General features: G+C 50.0%; 1 protein-coding gene across 3 annotated transcripts in view; it reads left to right on the top strand.

Annotated features, from left to right (window-relative positions):
* Nucleotides 1-10,739, top strand: part of LOC306839925 (uncharacterized protein) — an 11,921-nt gene extending 1,182 nt beyond the window's left edge. Inside the window, exons 3-12 of one of the 3 annotated variants that reach the window (XM_079368876.1) lie at nucleotides 165-218; nucleotides 607-660; nucleotides 1,283-1,336; nucleotides 1,520-1,591; nucleotides 3,947-3,982; nucleotides 4,136-4,202; nucleotides 4,511-4,699; nucleotides 4,905-4,982; nucleotides 5,425-5,580; nucleotides 9,230-10,739. In XM_079368876.1, the coding sequence (XP_079225002.1) occupies nucleotides 165-218; nucleotides 607-660; nucleotides 1,283-1,336; nucleotides 1,520-1,591; nucleotides 3,947-3,982; nucleotides 4,136-4,202; nucleotides 4,511-4,699; nucleotides 4,905-4,982; nucleotides 5,425-5,580; nucleotides 9,230-9,513 (1,044 nt within the window). In that variant the 3' untranslated portion in view covers nucleotides 9,514-10,739. Of the gene's footprint in view, nucleotides 1-164; nucleotides 219-606; nucleotides 661-1,282; nucleotides 1,337-1,519; nucleotides 1,592-3,946; nucleotides 3,983-4,135; nucleotides 4,203-4,510; nucleotides 4,700-4,904; nucleotides 4,983-5,424; nucleotides 5,581-8,778 lie in introns of all 3 variants that reach the window. The other 2 variants (XM_079368877.1, XM_079368878.1) reach the window with 2 other exon arrangements.
* Nucleotides 10,740-15,000: the final 4,261 nt, after the last annotated feature.

Raw genomic sequence — 15,000 nt, forward strand, 5'->3', positions numbered from 1 at the left:
GGAGTCCACTGAGGCAGGTCGTTCTCTGAGCGGTGACCTCTATCCGTGGAAGAGTTCCCTCCTCCTTCACTCGAAGCGTTTGACTCTGTCTCTTTATAGACCTGAAATCATTCAGACCTGTTCTTTCTTTTCTTAACGGCTCTCTCTCTCTCCTGTGAGTGCAGGGTCCTCCGGGCGAGCGAGGACAGAAAGGTGACGCTGGACAACAAGGACCTCAGGTATGACTCAGAAAACCATGTAAAGAACAGGTGTGTGTGTGTGTGTGTGTGTGCGTGTGTGTGTGTGTGTGCGTGTGTGTGCGTGTGTGTGTGTGCGTGCGTGCGTGCGTGCGTGCGTGCGTGCGTGTGTGTGTGTGTGTGTGTGTGTGTGTGTGTGTGTACACCTTTCAGCTGTCAGGTGGTGAATAATGCTGCTCAAAGGTTGAATTCTGTTCTTTGTGTTTCCTGCACAAACAGCTTTTTAACAAAGCAGCCTGTTCTGTTTGTCAGGAGGACTCTCAGACTGGGACTGTAGTGGTTCATCAATGAGACTACATTGAAATGTTGGGGCGGGTCCTCGGGGGTCTCGTGGAGGTGTCTGACCTCTGCTCTCGTTTGTGTGTTTCAGGGGATTCCTGGCAGAGCTGGAGGTCCGGGTCGAGAAGGACCTGCAGGAGTCAGAGTGAGTGAGTGAGTGAGTGAGTGAGTGAGTGAGTGAGTGTGTGTGTGTGTGTGTGTGTGTGTGTGTGTGTGTGTGTGTGTGTGTGTGTGTGTGTGTGTGTGTGTGTGTGTGTGTGTGTGTGTGTGTGTGTGTGTGTGTGTGTGTGTGTGTGTGTGTGTGTGTGTGTGTGTGTGTGTGTGTGTGTGCATATCGGATCAGTTAGAGGTTTAAAGTCGACCTCTCGGGGAGTTTACAGATCAGCAGGTAATCTGGAGTAATCCCAGGAGGAGCCTGCAGAGGGCGCTAAACGCCGTCTTCTGTAAGGCAGTAACACTTTCAGCAGACGGCTTCAAGCCTCCAACCTGCTGACCCTCCTCTCCCAGCGAGCAGCCCTGCAGCCCCCAGACTCAGGGAGCTGACCAATCAGAAGACTTTATTCAGTCTAGTTTAAAACATGAGTCAGCGACTTCTCTTAGTGTCCGTCCTCTTAATAAAACACAACTTTGTATGGCAGCTTTGGTTCCCCCCTAACTTCCTGTTACCCCCCCCCCCCCCCCCCCCCGATACTGAAGTGAGATATCTGCCCTTGTTCGGGGTAACTGGGCTGAGTGTCCATCTAACACACGTCCTTCTCCTCCCTCAGGGACTTACAGGCAAAGACGGACCACCAGGCAGACCAGGTCCTGCAGGAACCATCGTAAGTGAACATTTAACACTGACGCTGCTGCATGCCGCACGCCACTGCCGCTCGCCGGCACATGCTGACACACGCCGCTGCACGCTGCTGCAGAGCCTTTAACAGTCTGAATGAAGAATGAACATTTAGATCGAACAGGAAGTCAGTGATTCCAGTGTCGTTCTTCTGTCCTCATCTCCTCAGGGGACTCCAGGAGCTCCAGGGGCCCCAGGAAACACGGGCCCTCCAGGAAAACAAGGAGAGCTGGGACCACCGGTGAGTGTCTGTGATTCATGTAGGAGGCGGAGCTTGCAGGACCACGTGGTCATAGCATCCTTCAGAGGACGCAGTGATTCATGTAGGAGGCGGAGCTTGCAGGACCACGTGGTCATAGCATCCTTCAGAGGACGCAGTGATTCATGTAGGAGGCGGAGCTTGCAGGACCACGTGGTCATAGCATCCTTCAGAGGACGCAGTGATTCATGTAGGAGGCGGAGCTTGCAGGACCACGTGGTCATAGCATCCTTCAGAGGACGCAGTGATTCATGTAGGAGGCGGAGCTTGCAGGACCACGTGGTCATAGCATCCTTCAGAGGACGCAGTGATTCATGTAGGAGGCGGAGCTTGCAGGACCACGTGGTCATAGCATCCTTCAGAGGACGCAGTGATTCATGTAGGAGGCGGAGCTTGCAGGACCACGTGGTCATAGCATCCTTCAGAGGACGCAGTGATTCATGTAGGAGGCGGAGCTTGCAGGACCACGTGGTCATAGCATCCTTCAGAGGACGCAGTGATTCATGTAGGAGGCGGAGCTTGCAGGACCACGTGGTCATAGCATCCTTCAGAGGACGCAGTGATTCATGTAGGAGGCGGAGCTTGCAGGACCACGTGGTCATAGCATCCTTCAGAGGACGCAGTGATTCATGTAGGAGGCGGAGCTTGCAGGACCACGTGGTCATAGCATCCTTCAGAGGACGCAGTGATTCATGTAGGAGGCGGAGCTTGCAGGACCACGTGGTCATAGCATCCTTCAGAGGACGCCGTGATTCATGTAGGAGGCGGAGCTAGCAGGACCACGTGGTCATAGCATCCTTCAGAGGACGCAGTGATTCATGTAGGAGGCGGAGCTTGCAGGACCACGTGGTCATAGCATCCTTCAGAGGACGCAGTGATTCATGTAGGAGGCGGAGCTTGCAGGACCACGTGGTCATAGCATCCTTCAGAGGACGCAGTGATTCATGTAGGAGGCGGAGCTTGCAGGACCACGTGGTCATAGCATCCTTCAGAGGACGCAGTGATTCATGTAGGAGGCGGAGCTTGCAGGACCACGTGGTCATAGCATCCTTCAGAGGACGCAGTGATTCATGTAGGAGGCGGAGCTAGCAGGACCACGTGGTCATAGCATCCTTCAGAGGACGCAGTGATTCATGTAGGAGGCGGAGCTTGCAGGACCACGTGGTCATAGCATCCTTCAGAGGACGCAGTGATTCATGTAGGAGGCGGAGCTTGCAGGACCACGTGGTCATAGCATCCTTCAGAGGACGCAGTGATTCATGTAGGAGGCGGAGCTTGCAGGACCACGTGGTCATAGCATCCTTCAGAGGACGCAGTGATTCATGTAGGAGGCGGAGCTTGCAGGACCACGTGGTCATAGTATCCTTCAGAGGACGCAGTGATTCATGTAGGAGGCGGAGCTAGCAGGACCTCGTGGTCATAGCATCCTTCAGAGGACGCAGTGATTCATGTAGGAGGCGGAGCTTGCAGGACCACGTGGTCATAGCATCCTTCAGAGGACGCAGTGATTCATGTAGGAGGCGGAGCTTGCAGGACCACGTGGTCATAGCATCCTTCAGAGGACGCAGTGATTCATGTAGGAGGCGGAGCTTGCAGGACCACGTGGTCATAGCATCCTTCAGAGGACGCAGTGATTCATGTAGGAGGCGGAGCTTGCAGGACCACGTGGTCATAGCATCCTTCAGAGGACGCAGTGATTCATGTAGGAGGCGGAGCATGCAGGACCACGTGGTCATAGCATCCTTCAGAGGACGCAGTGATTCATGTAGGAGGCGGAGCTTGCAGGACCACGTGGCCATAGCATCCTTCAGAGGACGCAGTGATTCATGTAGGAGGCGGAGCTTGCAGGACCACGTGGCCATAGCATCCTTCAGAGGACGCAGTGATTCATGTAGGAGGCGGAGCTTGCAGGACCACGTGGTCATAGCATCCTTCAGAGGACGCAGTGATTCATGTAGGAGGCGGAGCTTGCAGGACCACGTGGTCATAGCATCCTTCAGAGGACGCAGTGACTCATGTAGGAGGCGGAGCTTGCAGGACCACGTGGTCATAGCATCCTTCAGAGGACGCAGTGATTCATGTAGAAGGCGGAGCTTGCAGGACCACGTGGTCATAGCATCCTTCAGAGGACGCAGTGATTCATGTAGGAGGCGGAGCTTGCAGGACCACGTGGTCATAGCATCCTTCAGAGGACGCAGTGATTCATGTAGAAGGCGGAGCTTGCAGGACCACGTGGTCATAGCATCCTTCAGAGGACGCAGTGATTCATGTAGGAGGCGGAGCTTGCAGTTCACAAGCTTCTGTTTTAATCTCTTGATGTCCTTTGATCCGTTGCAGGGCGGCCCGGGAGGCAAAGGAGACAAAGGTGAACGGGTGAGTCCATCGTGCTGCGTGACGACTCAGACCACGTCCAACATGCAGAGCACTGTGTCCTCGTTCGTCCACCACTAAAAGACTGTCGTGTGTGTGTGTGTGTGTGTGTGTGTGTGTGTGTGTGTGTGTGTGTGTGTGTGTGTGTGTGTGCAGGGAGACCTCCAGTCTACAGCTTCAGTTCAGGCCATCGCCCGGCAGGTCTGTGAGCAGCTGATTCAGAGTGAGTAACACTGACAGGTAAAGAGTGAAACACCTTTCAATGGAAAGTTGGCTTTATGAGGCCCGTGGGGAGGACGGGGTCCTGGCCCGACCCGGCTTTGGGCAGAGATCAGGGGGGCTCAGGCAGACTCTCCAGGTCTGGATCTGCTTGAGGGTTCAGAGTGCTGCTGCTCAGGATAGGTCTTCAGGTATGAAGGTGCTGTTATGGGGAGATGGCACCACCTCTGGACACGCCCCCCATGGACACGCCCCCCCTGTACTGTTACATCCAGTGAGCTGAACCTCATCCTCCCTGTTCTTGTCTTTCAGGCCACATGGCTCGCTACAACTCCCTCCTGAACACTGCACCCAGTCCCCCGGTGAACATCCGCACGGTGCCCGGACCCCCCGGAGAGCCCGGCAGGCAGGGAACGCCGGGAGCTCAGGGAGAACAGGGACCCCCAGGACGACCCGGCTTCCCAGGACAGAACGGACAGAACGGACAACCAGGAGAGAGAGGTGAATCCCTGATTCATCCCGGGCTCCAGTCACACAGAACCGGAGCGTCCCGGTCCCGCTGTTGGCCTGGGGGTTGGAGACGAGCCAGTTCACTTCCCGCAAGGCGCCGAAACACTCCGACTCTTTGAACCGTCCAAACTATGAATAAAAAGTTCTTCATGATTGTTCACATGAGGAGAAATGAGTGCTCTGTGTTTGTGTTCAGGTCAACCAGGAGATAAAGGAGAGAAGGGAGACAAAGGTGTCGGAATCCAAGGCCCACGAGGACCTCCAGGACCCCAGGGTAACCCAGACCAACCAAACTGGACCGCGTCACAACAGTGAAGCCAAAACACCCCGTAGCTTGTGATGTCAGTTTAGACAACCCGCTCCGTCTCAAGGACCTTTGACCTTCGTGCCTAAAGGTCAAAGGTCGTGTTTGTGTTCGTCACGTTTCCTCCTCTACTCTGATAATCCAGATCACACAGCAACGCAGGAGCCTCATTGGTCCACACAGCTGTCAGTCATGATGTCATACTCTTGATTTTATAGTTTGACCCAATAAGTGAACAAGGAGGGGGGCGGAGCTTACAATGCAGCAGGTGAATGTTCTCGCAGCTTTACGCTGCAGCCAGTCAGCACAGCGAGCTCTAAAAGTTTTGGCTTCACTCTTGGGGAGTTTCGTCATGACGTCCATGTTTTTACTGTGATCCACTAATCTGATCCCTCGAGTCCCTTCCCTCCAGGTGCTCAGGGTGTGGGCAGACCGGGCAGCCAGGGTCCCACAGGGCGACCCGGAAATCCAGGAACGTCCGGACGGCCCGGGGTCCCAGGACCCGTCGGCCCTGCTGGACCTCCGGGCTACTGTGACCAGAACTCGTGTGTGGGCTACAATGTTGGAGGTACGTAGAGACTTCATGACGCCAGGTGTGAACGATGACATCACAGACTTAGATTTAAAGGTACTATGTAGAGCCGCCCACAGCCGAGTTCATCCTCCATGTTTACATCTGAAGTCACGTTTTATCACGTGAGATTCTGTGAGATCTCGTGTCTGTGGGACTGCGTCTCGTTTGCGTTCAGACTCAAACCCGGGAGGGCTCCAGGTACGGGACGCGTGCAGGGTAACCAGGAAGCTACCGACGCCCTCGGGTCATGTTTGATATCATTCAGGATTATGACGTGTTCTCGTGTCAGTCGGGATGTGGAAAATGTGCATAGTACCTTTAGTATCCGACAGCAGGAGTCCAGAGGTCAGAGGTCGCTCCAAGATGGCAGCTTGTCTGAACGCGGCGGCTCGTTACTCTGACATGTTGATGTGTGAGTGTTGTTAGAAGACGGCTTCACGTGTCTTCATATAAAAGATCATAAAGACGAGACCTGACTTTAAAGCCCCCCAGCTCCTTAACGTGAGTGTGTGTGTGTGTGTGTGTTTAACGAGCATTGTGAGTGTGTGTGTGTTTAACGAGCATCGTGAGTGTGTGTGTGTGTGAAGTGTTTAACGAGCATCGTGTGTGTGTGTGTGTGTTTAACGAGCATCGTGAGTGTGTGTGTGTGTGTGTGTGTGGGTGAAGTGTTTAACGAGCATTGTGAGTGTGTGTGTGTGTGTGTGTGGGTGAAGTGTTTAACGAGCATCGTGAGTGTGTGTGTGTGTGTGTGTGTGTGTGTGTGTGTGTGTGTGTGTGTGTGTGTGTGAAGTGTTTAACGAGCATGAGAGCTCTTCAGAGCATCTTTTCAGTCTCTTTCTCTCCCTGATGAAAAGACGAGTTAAACAGGCTGCATGTGTCTGAAGCTCCGCCTCCTCACACACTCAGGATGAACGATTAAGGAAAAGATTGAATTGCGATTTTTCTGTCAGAAATTGCGATTTCGATTTTTATCTTGATTTTCTTCAAATCCAGCTCGTGCAATGTTCTCAATATACAGTAACATTTACAAACATGACAGGAAATGACATCATACCAGTTAACACTTTAAATGCCAGAACTCTAAATGAATAGAATGAAAACTAAAGTTAAGAATTGATTTCAGATTTATTTATGAAGAAGAAACACACAGACGTGTGATGTTCTTGTTTTTAGTGTCAGTTTGACAGAAACCTGCTCTGAAGTGTTGATATATATTTTGGGCCTTTGGGGTTGCCGTAGGTGACTTAGTTCACAGAAGTTATGAAACAGGAGAAGCTAACAATGTCTCATATTTTCTTCTAGCCATACGGCTGAAACATTTACCTGTGAGCATCATTTCATGTTCAGGTCTTTCATTGTTTATTTTGAGTATGTTTAATAAAGTTACAACGTGAGACAACGATTGATACATTCGCGATGCTAACCGCTAGCATTCCTATTCAAATTCTCATAGACGTTAGCATCAAGCTAGCGGACTTTTCGTTTGTTTTTAGCATATTATGAGATTTAGTTTTACAGCTTCCTTTATTAAAGACTGGACACAGAAACTTCAGCTTCTTTATGGGAGGAAAACTGTGAGCTATCTGTGGAGCTGTGTATCAGGCTAAAGAAGTCACGCACACACGCAGGGACAGAATGAACAGCTCCTGGGTCAGTCAGGAGAAGCGCTGCCAAAAACCGCCGCTTTGGCGATCACGTTTTTTGAAATCGCGATTTCGATCAGAAAACGATAAATCGTTCAGCCTTACTTCATATGCTCACAGATTCAAAGTTTAAACGCCTTTTAACCCTCGCCATATTCAGAGGTTAAACGCCTTTTAACCCTCGCCATATTCAGAGGTTAAACGCCTTTTAACCCTCGCCATATTCAGAGGTTAAACGCCTTTTAACCTCGCCATATTCAGAGGTTAAACGCCTTTTAACCCTCGCCATATTCAGAGGTTAAACGCCTTTTAACCTCGCCGTATTCAGAGGTTAAACGCCTTTTAACCTCGCCATATTCAGAGGTTAAACGCCTTTTAACCCTCGCCATATTCAGAGGTTAAACGCCTTTTAACCTCGCCATATTCAGAGGTTAAACGCCTTTTAACCCTCGCCATATTCAGAGGTTAAACGCCTTTTAACCCTCGCCGTATTCAGAGGTTAAACGCCTTTTAACCCTCGCCGTATTCAGAGGTTAAACGCCTTTTAACCTCGCCGTATTCAGAGGTTAAACGCCTTTTAACCTCGCCATATTCAGAGGTTAAACGCCTTTTAACCTCGCCGTATTCAGAGGTTAAACGCCTTTTAACCTCGCCATATTCAGAGGCATGTTCGATCAACCTGTCAGGAGAAGTTGCCTTAAAGGTCAAAGTTGCCTTAAAGGTCAAAGTTGCCTTAAAGGTCAAAGCACCTAATAAAGTTAATAAAGTGTTGTTAGACTGCAGGTCATGTGTTGACGGCAGACATGAAGCTGGCTGCTGATTGGACGTCTGAAGTTATAAAACAGAACATCATTCTGCTGATTTGGACCAAACGGCCCTTTAAGGTGGACTCGTCCTCAACATGGACGTGTTCTTTGTGATGTGGGGGAGGGGCTTCTTTCCTCGCATCGCGGGAACACGCCACAGAGCGAGCTCGCCGCTGATGAATCTGTGAAGCTGCCAGCGTTCAGATCTGCTGAGTGTTAATTTGATCTGCAGAATCCAAACAGCTCCGACTTCCTTCACGGGAGAACGGCCTCATGGGAAATTAAAAAGTAACAGTTAGTGTGGTGGAGGCAGCGTCACAGATCAGCGTGTGTGTGTGTGTGTGTGTGTGTGTGTGTGTGTGTGTGTGTGTGTGTGTGTGTGTAAACACAGTGGATGAGTTTGAGTCCTCAAAGAATCATCTTGTGCATGATGACCTGTTGAAGATTTAACAGCAGCCTAGAGGGCGCTGTGCAGCTCGCCGCCCGCCCGCCGCCGCCGCCGCCTCGTCATGTGAGCAACGTCTGCATGTTGTAATGACCCGTCCGTGTGTGTGTGTGTGTGTGTGTCCTCTTTCTGTCTGTGTATGTCCTCCTGCTGAGTACTTTAAGGAGCGGCGTGCTGCGTTCAGATTGGACGCTCCGCAGGGATCAGCTGATCACGCGGCGTGCTCGTCTGTAGGAGGCGGCGTTTGGTTGGAGCGTTCCCACTGATGACTTCGTCCTCTTCTGATTTTCTCTCCTAGATTACGAGAATCCGCGGCCCCTTTTTTAAACCACGTCCTTCACTCGCTGATCTGCACGCCGGCCTGTGAGGCGCCATGTTGCACGCTGTTTTAAACGTTAAAATAATCAAATAATAATTGAGATGACGAGCGTTAACACATCTAATCTCTGCCTGAGGACACTCATCAGCTTCTTGTTTATATCCTTCCTTCTCCCTCTACGTCCGTCCGTAACCTTGGTAACCATGGTAACCCTGACTCACTTTGGGTAACGCTTGTCTCTGTGTCTCCTGCTCCTTCCTTCTTCCTCCCGCCCCCCTCTTCCTGTCTAACCCAATCAAACTCCCCGCTCCAAAAAACAACAACGCCAAACTTGCTTCCTGTGGTGGTGGGGTCGGCCATCTTTGTTTTGGGCTCTCTCTGGTTGGCGTTGGGGCTTCGCTGGCTTCCGCCTGGTTGGTTGGAAACGCAGAGGGTGAGGATGTGACTGACCGACGCCCTATGTCCGCAGTCCAACTGCCGCCCAACGTCTTCCAGAACTACGGCGAGGTCGAGGAGGACGATCCGTACCGCTACTACCAGCCCAACTACCCGGCTCCGAGGCCCGTGGCGCCCGACGACCCCGCCTTCCCCCAGGATGAGGGCGAGCTGGGCGTCCACCGCAGCGTGCGGAGCGTTGACGGAGAGGTGGAGCGAGTCGGGCCGAAGAGGAGGCTAAAGAGAGGAGCGAAGACGCCGTGGAGACTCGTGCAGTGAGAGGAGGGGATTGGAGGACGGAGGGCTGCTCGCTGTTTCTGATTGGGCGGCGTGGAGTGGTTACGGACTATTCAACAAGTGCCTGATGTCGAGGATGTCTTACGGACTTCGTAGAGGGGGCGTGTCGGGGACTATTTTAATCTATGCTACGTTTGTTTTGTTTCCTGTCTGTGACCTCACTTCCTGTTTCTGATTCTAGTTTTGATGATTTTGATTGGTCGTCGGTGAAGTGCCTCCCAACGCTGCCGGAATATTCTGGAAGAACTGAAAGAGGTTCAAAAAGCGTTTTTACAGAGAGACGTTTTAAATGTAACGCCGCCGCCGTGTTTTTATTTCGTCATTTAACTTTCAAACGGTCGACGTCGACTTTTTCGATTTTAGACACCCGGGGAAGTTTGATGGCGTCGCTGCAGGTCGGACACGACCACGACGTCAGCTGGGCCGTTTGTTTAGTTCCTCATCGTGAGAGCGTGTGATACTAATGGGCAGCCTGTTGCTTTATAGCCCCGCCTCCTTTTACATCAGCGGCTCATGATTGGTCGGATGTGTTCGTGTCAGATCTGCAGCAACAGCGAAACCTTTAAATCCTTTTTTTCCTTTTAAATTTCAAAATAAAAGAACACAAAGTTATTTATGTAAAGTTGTGCATGTTTTATCGTCACGCCGTCGTGTTTCGTGTTTTTAACCTCGTCGACATGTTTGAAGCTTTTTATCCTTCATGGCGTCTCGCTGTTTGGCGTTCCGGTAACAGCTGCTGCGAGCGGAGCCGTTGTGTTTGTGTGTTTTGGTTTCGTTTTCCTTTTTGTCGAGTTGTCGGAGGGATGAAACAAAGAAGACGATTAAAACGAGATTATAAAAATGATCCGACGCTAAGCGCGGACAGCTGGTTCGCTCTCTCTCTCTCTCTTTGTTTGATCTGCCTCCATCCGTCACATTTATCTCTCTGCTAGTTTCACTTCCCCGGGCGGCCATCTGTCGCACGCCGCCGATCACGTTTTCTATCTTTCATGCACAAACTGGAGACAGACGGCGGGCGGCTCGGTCAGCGCGGCGGGTTTTGATGTTGTGGCGTGGGTTTGATCCTCGTCGAGCTCACGGCGTGTCTTCAGGTGAGCAGGTGTTCGTCTACGCTCTGATCACGACGTGTTCAGAAAATACAACACAAGTAATTTATTTTTTACTGGTATTGATTTTCACAGAACAATAAAACTGAAGTACAACCCTCACTGTCCTCGTCTTCTTCATGTGTTGCCGTCCTCGAGCAGGAAACCAGGTGAGTGTGCAGCGGAGCCGTCAGGTCAAAGGTCAACACCTCCGACCTGATTAGTGCTGCCATGACAAGGTCGACGGAGCGGAAACACAAACTGTCTAACGCTCTCTTTGGACACGCCCCCTTCCCCCAGCTCCCTCCTCCTTTCAAACACTGATGATTGGCTGTGAGAGTCTTTAAGCCGAGGAGGAGAGAGAAGTACATTTCCATTTAGTAACCAATAAGCGATCAATAATTCATCCGTCTGCTGAACACTCACCTGATGACATCACACTCTGACCTTCACCTGATGACATCACACTGACCTTCACCTGATGACATCACACACACTTTGAGCTGTTTGACCTCACTTTGAGATTCATAACCACTTCCTGTTTCTGTGCTTAACTTCCTGTCCTCACCTTCATTTGACAGAAAGGGCCTTACTGTATTTCAAAATAAAAGCACACTGCAGCTAAAGGACTCTTGAAGACAGGACATTCAAAATAAAAGCCTGACAACTTGATTTTAAAAAGTAAAAACTTAAAGAAGTTTAAAAATGTGATTAATGGTGATGAGAGGTTGAAATAGTTTGACAGCTTCTGATCAGCCCGTCACCTTTAACCCACCTCTGCTGTCCTGAGATCTATTTATTAATGTAAATCAATAGAATTTCAATAAGAAACATTGTTTCTGTTCATATTTATCTGATTAAAGAGTTTTTTAATTGTTCTGTTTTTATATTTTATATAAAGTTATAAATTATAAAGAAGTTATAATAGTTAGAAGTTATAAAAAACCTGATTTAGTGTCCTGCAGGTCGGTAACAGGCAGGAAGTAAAAATACAGTCTGAGCGCCTCCCTGAGCTCAGCTCAGATCGGTGTTATTGTGTGGAGCGCCCCCCGGTGGTGAAATAAAGTAATGACAGCTCGTTAGTTTAATGTGTTCTCTGGTGTGAGGAGTTTTAGTTGATCCTCTGTGAGCTGTTTCTACTCTGACAGAGTGCTGCCCCCGTGTGGTGACAGTCAGGTACTACAGGCTCTCTGAAAAGTGTTTTCTTCTTTAATGTTGTGACGTCGTGCTGAAGATAATGAGCGTGTGCATATCGCCCACAGTATTTATTCTTTTTAAGAGGATCGATCTTCATCCAACACTCGACTCGCTCCGCATCCTTGAATTAGTCCTTAAAGCTCCTGAGGACATTTCTGACCTGCTGGCAGACTACGACCCGGACCCTCGGGTCATCAGGGGGACCCAACATTAGATGAAAGTCCGGAGGGGGGTCTGAAGTTAGAAACCACCTGACGTCCATCATACCCGTTACAACCTTTAACTCTCCGTCCCACCGAGCAAACAGAAATATTCAAACTAGCGAGCCGGACGTTTCCAGCTCACAGGAACTCGATTCATGGTCCAACAAACACGACTGTTTTAAAGCCGCTCGTTTAAACCAACATGGATCTCATATTTTAAGCTGTTTTAAAGACTGAAGCTGAATCAGAACTGCAACTAAACGTGAGCAGCATCTCCCTTAAAGACAGAGAAAGAGCGACGTGTTAACCCCAAATATGTTCAGTTATATTTTCACTGTTCTGACCCTGAACTCACCTTGAAGGATTTCAAGGATTGAATCATTTTGTGACTCGGAGGTTTATGAACGACAGCTGAGATTCTGTCACAGATTTTCATGGACAGGATGTCGAGGGCTTCCAGGGTTCAGAGTTTACTAACGACGCGGTTCTGTTGGCTGTTGGCCTCCTCGTGCTCGGACCTCCGGCAGGCGTCGGGGCGGTTCGTGGATTGCTGCGCCCGCGTGGGGAATTTAAATATGGCGATCCTCGTTCCAACCACGAGAATGAGATCGTGGCTTTAGGGGGCTGAAAAGAGTTTCCTCTGGAGGGGGTCTGGCCTCCTTTTAGGATCCTCCTGGACGCCTCCCTTTGAGAGGACCAGAGCTCCATGCAGGGATTAGATATCCAGTGTGACCTGGGAAGGCCTCGGGATCCTCCAGGAGCAAAACGCTGGAGGGAAGTCTCAGATGAGAAAATGGATGATTATAATCATTGTTTCAGGGTTTTTTCTAGAATGTAACTTAAAATCTTTGACGTGAACATTAATTTAAACCAAAATAGAAATGACTGGATTTATTCTGAAACACAGAATCAGAGCAGATAGATCTGTCGCTAACGTTGACGTCTCAAACAGAATAAAAGCTTCTCCTGTAAGAGACGCCGCCTGAGAAACAGAAAGAGAAAATCATTCATAACGTGAGTCGACGTTTGGGTCGAAATCTGTCGAATCCACTTCCATTTGATCAGTTTGTGTAAAATGAAGCGCGTGTGACTGAAGCTGCTGAATCAGACGGAGCGGGAGGAAATCAAAGTGAGCTTTGAAGGTTCGGATCAGATCCTTCTTTTATAGTGTTTTATCGTATAAACTGAAGAGACGCACAAAGACACAGTCGTCTCACTGTGAAGTCGCTGCAGTTTTCATCCATCCGGCGTGCTAAACGTTCAGCTGCAGGTTCAACGCCACCTTCAAGTCGACCTCCCAAAGACTGAGCTCACCCAGCCCGTCCCTCTGTCCATCCACGGATCAATATCCAGCTTGGTGCGACCAAACTCACGCCCACAAAGTCTGCAGGAAGCGGGCTGGAACTCATCATGAAGATCACCTGCAGATCTCCCTTCATGCAGCATCACGACTCATCTTCAACCTCCTCAAACAGCAGACGTCACTCTGCTGTTCATCTCGCTCTGCTGGCTCCCTGCTCACATCACAGTTAAAGGGGACGTCTTCTGTCCCTCACCTGAGAGTCCACTGACCCTCAACATGTGAAATAAATCCATCCAACACACAGAGAAACGCTCCGATTACTATCTGCTCTCCTTGTGATGTCACAGTGGGATTCTGGTCAAATAAGCCCCTCCCTCCCCTGGCATCTCCACCCATGGACTCCAGAGTGTTTTCTGGGAACACTCATGGGGCGGGGCTTATTGCATTTAAAGAAACATACACACCCAAACAGAGTGTTCAGAGAGAGCTGCTGCTTCATGTTATATTAGAAACACTGATGTTTCATTCAGACCTCCGGTGGAGGAATTAGTGACCAAACTTGATCTGCAGAGTCTCTTTGCACCTTTAAGAAAAAGCTAAAGACCCTGCCCTCCTCCAGGAGGCCTCTGGGAGGGTCGGACATTTTTACACTTTACCCGTCACTTACCGCGTGCTCCGCTTTGTCCTTCACTCCAGGGCCTTTTCTTGCACACACCTCCACTTCTCTTCTGTCGTCCAACCAGTCCGACCTCCGCCCGGCTCTGCTGACCAACTCGCACAATCTTTCCTGATAACTTCCTCTATTATTCTAAACATGTCAACGTGATGGATTCATACAGTTTCTGCAGTTTGACTGAATCAGTGTTGAAAGGTGTGAGACTCCAGCAGGTGCAGCATGTTGAACACCTTTCACATTTACATCTTAACAACTCTGCGGAGGAGTTAAAAAACAGAAACAGTCTGCTGTACATGAGTCTCCTTAAATCTCAAGGAGAAACGTGCTCGTAACAAAACCATGATTTCCCCTCAGTAACACAAGTATTAGCCCCCCCCGCCCCCCCCCACCTCGGAGCACGAATCACGACGCTCAACAAACACTCGTCTGTGTGTAAATGAGCCTGAAGGTTTGACTCAGTGTTATTATGCAGAGCAGGTGAAGCGGCGCCGATTCTGAATCTCAATAAACAAAAACAAAGGCGAAGCAGCGGAGCAGAAACGCTCCCTCACTTCCTCCATCTCTCCGTCAGCGCACGACCAAGGTCGAGTGTAAACAAGTCCAACGATCAACCTTGAAATCTGATCAACTCTGACACACACACTAACACAACAACACACACACTGAATTAACCCCGCTGCCTGCTTGGACAGGAAGTAAGTCATGTGACCTGCAGTTAGTACGCTGTGTATCCTCTCTGAACATGTTCAAGGCAGAATGTTAGATTGTTGTTCTTCTTTAAAGGAGCAGTCTGTAGCTCCGCCCCCTAGTGTTTAAAATGAGTACTGCAGTCTAAACTCTGATCATCACAGAGAGCTGTCTCCCCCCCTCCTCTCACACAGCTCTGCATGTGGTGGACACTGTAGCTTCAGTGTTTAGCCAGCTCTGCATGTGGTGGACACTGTAGCTTCAGTGTTTAGCCAGCTCTGCATGTAGAGACACTGTAGCTTCAGTGTTTAGCCAGCT

The sequence above is a fragment of the Symphodus melops genome (genome assembly GCF_947650265.1).
Source record: "Symphodus melops genome assembly, chromosome: 18".
Taxonomy (NCBI): domain Eukaryota; kingdom Metazoa; phylum Chordata; class Actinopteri; order Labriformes; family Labridae; genus Symphodus; species Symphodus melops.